Here is a 6,000-nt window from a genome sequence, read left to right as displayed (position 1 = left end):
GTGATATTTCTGTTCTCTAATTCTCACTACTGGGTACTATTAGCAATTTATCAGAGGTTCAAAAAGGTGACACAGATAGTACATAGCAGAGGTGGGATTTGAAACAAGTCCCATTTAATTCCAGAGTCTATACACTCTCTCAATTACTACACTGTATTTATCAAAACGTCCCAAGACAGCCTCCTCTGTAACACCTGGGAATGCAAATGTTAGAAATGCAGATTCCCAAGCCTCAGCCCAAAGAGGTGGGGCTCAGCTGTCCAGCTTACCCAGCCCTCCAGGTGGTGATGATGCCTGCTTAGGCTGCCGAGCCACCACACCACACTATCCTTCCTTCTGGGTTTCTGGAGTAAGTTGCTGCAGTAGATCGAATGAGGTAAAGATAAATAGGGAAATGGCACTCGGCTGCCCCAAGGCGTATGTGCTGAATAGCTTCAGTTCCACTTGCCTTCTCCATGATATCCTCCAGGAGGCAGGCCTCCAGTGTCCTCCTCCCTCACACCCTGGCCTCCTTACACTGAGGTCGTGATGCATACATTCCCAGTCCCCTTCTTTCTGGGTTGCCGTGAGTCGGCTGCATGTCCTGACCCAAGGCCACGGCCTGGTAGGTGGCCCTATTTCTCAGATTCTGGTGACCGCTTCCTTTCTTGGCCCATCTCATGTTAGGAGCCCCAGGGCTCTACACAATCCCTAATAGTCCCTTATTAAATTCTCTACCCAGCTTGAGGATGCTATCTATTTACTCCAGGATCTTCTTTGATAGAGTCTCCAAGGTCCTTCCTGGGCCTTCATTTCTCCAGTTTCCCCCAGTTTAGTCACTGGATGTTGGTTGGCTTGCCTAAAGCCCCTGGAATGCACCAAGCTGTTTGCTGCTTCAGGACCTTTGCCTGAGGATCCACGGCTTCAAACACTCTTCCTCCTCTTCTTCGCCTGGCTGACTGCACATCTCAGCATAGACAGCCTTTTCTCTCAGATGCCTTCATAGATTTTCCTCCAAAATCAGGTATCCCAGTCATTCTCTGTCAGACACCGTGCTCTTTTCTTTCACAGCACACATCTTTACTTGTAGCTGTGTAAATACATTTGTGCTCATTTATTCAGTGCCTTTCTCATTGGCCTGTGACCTCCGTGAGGGCAGGGCCCTTGCCTGCTTTTGTTTACAGTTATAAACCTTAGCACATAGTCTGGCACACGGCAGGTACTCAATAAATCCAGAATGAATGAGTGACTGTCTATCTACAGCCCTTCAACAGTCATACATCTGGACTCTAGGGAAGTTCCTTAGAGTGCAAAGGTGCTGGCAAGTCATTCCAGCTCCTGCAAATAGCAACTTTTATGGATGGTGGGCACTAACCAGTCCGACAAAGCCCCAGAGCGGATTTATCCCACGAATACCCTCTCAGCCATGACTACTCTCATCCCCCTGGTAAGAATGAAACAAGCGGGGAATACATGAGCTATGAGACTGAGGGGCAAAGCTGGGTTATAAACCTAAGGGGAAGAAAGAACAAAGCAGCTTGCCTATATAACCTTTGAGAGGACTGCCCTGGTGCTATTAATGTGCACAAAAGAATGGCTTCCCCGGGGAGATGCCCACAACTGACACCCACATTGTGGTCCCCCACATATGCATATGCCAGTGTTTACTTAAGCATTCCTTTATTTCAGCAAAGAGTTAATGAAAGTCTATGCACCTGTTATGTGTGCACCAAGGGAACAGCTGTTGTTGTTGTTGCTGTTGTGTTTATTCAGGCTACATCAGGTCTTAGTTGTGGCATGCAGGCTCTTCGTTGTGGCGAGGGGGCTTCTCTATAGTTGTGCCATGCAGATTTTTTCTCTTCTCTAGTGGTGACAAGTGGGCTGTAGGGCGTGTGGGCTCCATAGTTGTGGCACACAGGCTCCAGAGCACATGGGCTCTGCAGTTTGCAGCACTGGGGCTTCTCTAGTTGAGGCGCACTAGCTCAGTAGTAGTGGTGTGAGGGCTTAGTTGCCCCGTGGCATGTGGGACATTAGTTCCTCGACCAGGGGTTGAACCCACATCCCTGCAATGGAAGGCGGATTCATTTTTTTTTCCTTTAAGAATTTTTATTGAGATACAATTGACATACAATAAACTGCATATATTTAAAGTGTACAATTTGATATTTATTTTTCTTATGAGTGATGTATCTATGGCAATCCCAATCTCCCAACTCATCCCCCTCCCAACACAGCCCCCCGCCCCCCCAGCTTTCCCCACTTGGTGTCCATATGTTTTGTTCTCTACATCTGTGTCTCTATTTCTTGGAAGGCGGATTCTTTATCACTGGATCACCAGGGAAGTCCTGGAACAGCTGTTAAGACATTCAGAAGGAGCTATGTGAGAGATGGTTCTATCATGCAGGGTAAAGATATTATAAATAAAGCCTTCACATAGGAGCACAGAAGGCAAAGGATAGAGGGATGCCTAGTCCCGTGGAAGGCTGCACCGAGAAGGCAGCACTGAAGTAAGACTCCATGTAAGAGGCAGATGCTTGTGGGCAAAGGGGGAGAGAAGGCGTTCCAGGCAAAAGAAACATGTGCTAGGGCACTGGAGTGGGATATGGGTTAGGGACAGAAAAGCCAGCCACAGTTAAATCACAAAGGACCTTGCAAGCGAGCTTAGCAAATTACCTTTGGGCAACAATCGGCCACCAGAGCATTTAGAAGCCCAAGAACAGCTTCTGGTTTGCCTTAGTTTGTTAAGCTGTGTCGATTAAAAAAATATATATTCGCAACCTAAAAGTTGAGAGTTATGTTTTATTTGGCGGGAATTTTTAGAACTTCAAACCCAGGAGGTAGCATCTCAAGTAACCCTGAGAGAACTGCTCCTAGGAGGCGAGTAGGGGAGCCAGGATATGTAGCAGTTTTGCAATAAAGGGCAGATCGTTGGAGCATCAAAATATTATTGTTGATTAAAGAAAACCAGATACATCAAGTTAAGGAATTTAGCGCTTTCCTATGTATGGGAAGATGTAAGAGTCTGGACTCACTAAAATAATTCCTTTGATTTGCACCTCATCCACCTGGGGCCAGTATCCTGTGTTTTCATATCCTGAGTTTCCTCAAGGCTCACCAGCTCACCATCTGCTGTGGCTGCAATCACTGATGACTGACATCCTTCGTTTACTGATATAACAGGAAATATTCCATTTATCAGTTGGCAGTGCAGGAGGGCAGTGTTGTAAGACTACACAGAGGCATGGAGACTCAAGAAAGAGGCGAGACACTAAAAAAAGGGGGGAGGGGGGAGTGAGTACCTGAACAGGACAGAGGCAGTGCAGATGTGGTTGCTACCAGAAATGCTCAGCAGTACAAGGTCCCAGGTGTTACAGTGGAGGAAAGTGTGAAGAATGGCTCTAGCACAGAGCTCCTCCTTTTGCCTTGGCCAACTGACCAGTTTTCCTAACTGGGGTAGAGGTGGGAGTAAGATATAGGTGCTAAAGAAAACGTGAATTCAGCTTTTAACGAGTGGATTGTGAGGCGTCTGCAGGACATTCTGGTGAAAGCGTCCACTAGGCAGCTGCCAGAAGCCTGTGGTTTTTGAGCAGGATGTGGTTAGCGATACGGACTTGTGGAGTCACCAACGTGAATGGGAAATGACAAACCTAGAGAATAACATCTACAACACTGAGTGTGAAACCAGTGTCAGCTTTACAGTTTTCCTCCCTTCTCTGCTTGGACCAGGGAAGGAACTCTTTTCATTTCCCAAGAAGCTCAGGAAGGACCAGCGGCCAGAGGTTTTGCGTTCCAGCTGCTGGAGGGCCAGCCCCAACCGCCGGACTGGAAAAACGCACCTGCTTTTCCTGTTTCACGTCCCTGGAAACTCCGGATTCTCGGCGCTCCTAGCCGGGGCCAACAGCTAAGGGTCCCTCGCCTCTTAAACAGCCGCCGCCGCCTCGACCACGCCCCGCCGCCTCGACCACGCCCCGCACCTCGACGCTGCCCTTTACGTCATCACAGCGCGCCCCGCTACCTGGCGCTGCGCTTTGACGTCTTCACCGCGCGCCCTCCCGCGGGTCAGGTGTTCAAGCACAGCGCGCGGTCTGCACTTCAGCCCCGCGGCCTGAGCCCGCGCTCGCTGTGGCCTGTACCTTCCGTCATGTTCCCGGCCGTCTCCTCTCCGCGGACCCCGGGGCCCGGAGCCCGAAGGGGCCCGCTGGGCGGAGTCGGGCCGGGCTCCACGCCCCGGACGACCAGCAGGAAGGGTCTGGGCCTGGGGTCTTCGGTCAGCTCCCCGGTGCTCTTCTCGCCGGCCGGCCGGCGTAGCTCGCTGAGCTCGCGGTGAGTGATCGTCCCGGGTTGGGTTCGGCGATTCACGGGTTCACGGGCCTCCAGAAGCCACCGGAACCGGGACAGCGCGGGACGTCAGAGTGTTGGGAAAATAGATCTCCGTCACCCTTGCACCCTTGTGTGTTGTTATTTCAACCTCGCTCTAATTCATCAGTTGAGTCTTCGCTTCATGCCATTTTGCATGGAATTACCTTTGTGTAGAGGTGAAGAACACATTGGACTAGAATCAGTGGTTACCTGCCGCACTCTTAGTACTTCTGTGATCTGCTGTAGGTCGCTCATGATCTCTTCGTCTGCGAAATGGCGATCATGATACCTGAGCTGAGCCTGCCAGGAGTCAGTATGAAATGCCATGATGCAGATGTAAAGTGATGGTGAGAATGAGGCTCTCAAACCCTGGAAAATCATTATATGTGCCTAACGTACTAACTGCCGTTAATATCTGCTGATTGATAGCTAAAGGGATTTTAGCTACAGAAGTTAGCTTTGTAGGTAAATTAATAGGCAAAAGGCTTTCCATGAGCAGTGAGGTAAGAATAGTAGTTTCGTTACCAAATAAAAGCATGGCACACCAGTTCACATCACTCGTGAAACCATGCTCTACATCTCCCCTTTCATAATTAATCTAGAACTTTAGAAAAAGCTGACACGTTTCTTGAGGTTTCCTTTGAATTAATCTATCAAAAATGAATTTTCCTCTGCAAGAAAACGGTAATATTGGGTCTTGAACTTATAGTTACAATTTACCTGTAGAAGTTTGCAATACTTTAAAGGAGAAATGATTTTTAAAGAATACCCTGTATCCTTGACTTTTGCATTTTTTAAAGTGCTCTTCAAATGGTGACCTTGTGATTGTTTTCTACTCCTTTTGAGAAAAGTCAGTGAATAAAAGTCATACTTTGTTTTTTTGTTTTGTTTTTTAAAAATTTCTTCTTAACCTTTTGGTTATCATTTAAAGAAAAACCTTTGTTATAATACTCTGTCAGAACCAATGCTCTCAACCACTCAGTGTGTGCATCTCCTCATTTAATCCTGTGGTAAGAGATAGAATTACTTTTATACTGATAAATTTACACTTTTTTAATTTCTACTGCTGTATCTGTTATTGTAGACCAGGTAATAGCAGATACTCATGACCCTATTTAATTTCTTGATTTTGGTTGTATAGATCTAGTAGATTCTTTTTTTTTTTTTTTTAAATTTTTTGGCTGTGTTGGGTCTTCGTTGCTGCAGGTGGGCTTTCTCTAGTTGTGGAGGGGGTGGGGGGAGGCTTCTTATTGCCATGGCTTCTTGTTGCGGAGCATGAGCTCTAGGTGCTCGGGCTTCAGTTGTTGTGGCACTCGAGCTCAGTAGTTGTGACATGTGGGCTCATTTGCTCCTAGGCATGTGGGATCTTCCCAGACCAGGGTTCAAACCCATGTCCTCTGCACTGGCAGGCGGATTCTTAACTACTGCACCACCAAGGAAGTCCCCTGGTAGACTCTTATAATTCTAGATCGGATGAGAGCTTAAAATAATCTAACCCAATGTTTGTAAAAATTTTTGACCACAATGTATGATAAACTCTATATTCCATTTTGTTTTTCAGAAATGTTGATTGAGACCCATAAAATGACCCATAATTTGAAAAACACTGATGTAGTCCAGTCTTCTCATTTCACAACTAAGGAAGCAGAAAGAGTTATAAAG

The 6,000-nt window shown here is 47.2% G+C and overlaps 1 protein-coding gene across 4 annotated transcripts in view; it reads left to right on the top strand.

Moving 5' to 3' along the window:
* Positions 1-4,034: 4,034 nt before the first annotated feature.
* Positions 4,035-6,000, top strand: part of NUP133 (nucleoporin 133) — a 47,457-nt gene continuing 45,491 nt past the window's right edge. For all 4 annotated transcript variants that reach the window (XR_009053790.1, XM_057735523.1, XM_057735522.1 and 1 more), the window contains exon 1: positions 4,035-4,302. Coding sequence is in view for 3 of the 4 variants with exons in the window: in XM_057735523.1 (XP_057591506.1) it covers positions 4,121-4,302 (182 nt within the window). In the remaining variant the exon portion in view is untranslated. The remainder of the gene's footprint in view (positions 4,303-6,000) is intronic.

The sequence above is a fragment of the Hippopotamus amphibius genome, chromosome 5 (genome assembly GCF_030028045.1).
Source record: "Hippopotamus amphibius kiboko isolate mHipAmp2 chromosome 5, mHipAmp2.hap2, whole genome shotgun sequence".
NCBI lineage: Eukaryota > Metazoa > Chordata > Mammalia > Artiodactyla > Hippopotamidae > Hippopotamus > Hippopotamus amphibius.
The sequence above is the reverse complement of the archived record's forward strand: the minus strand, read 5'-3'. Positions and strand labels throughout refer to the sequence as shown.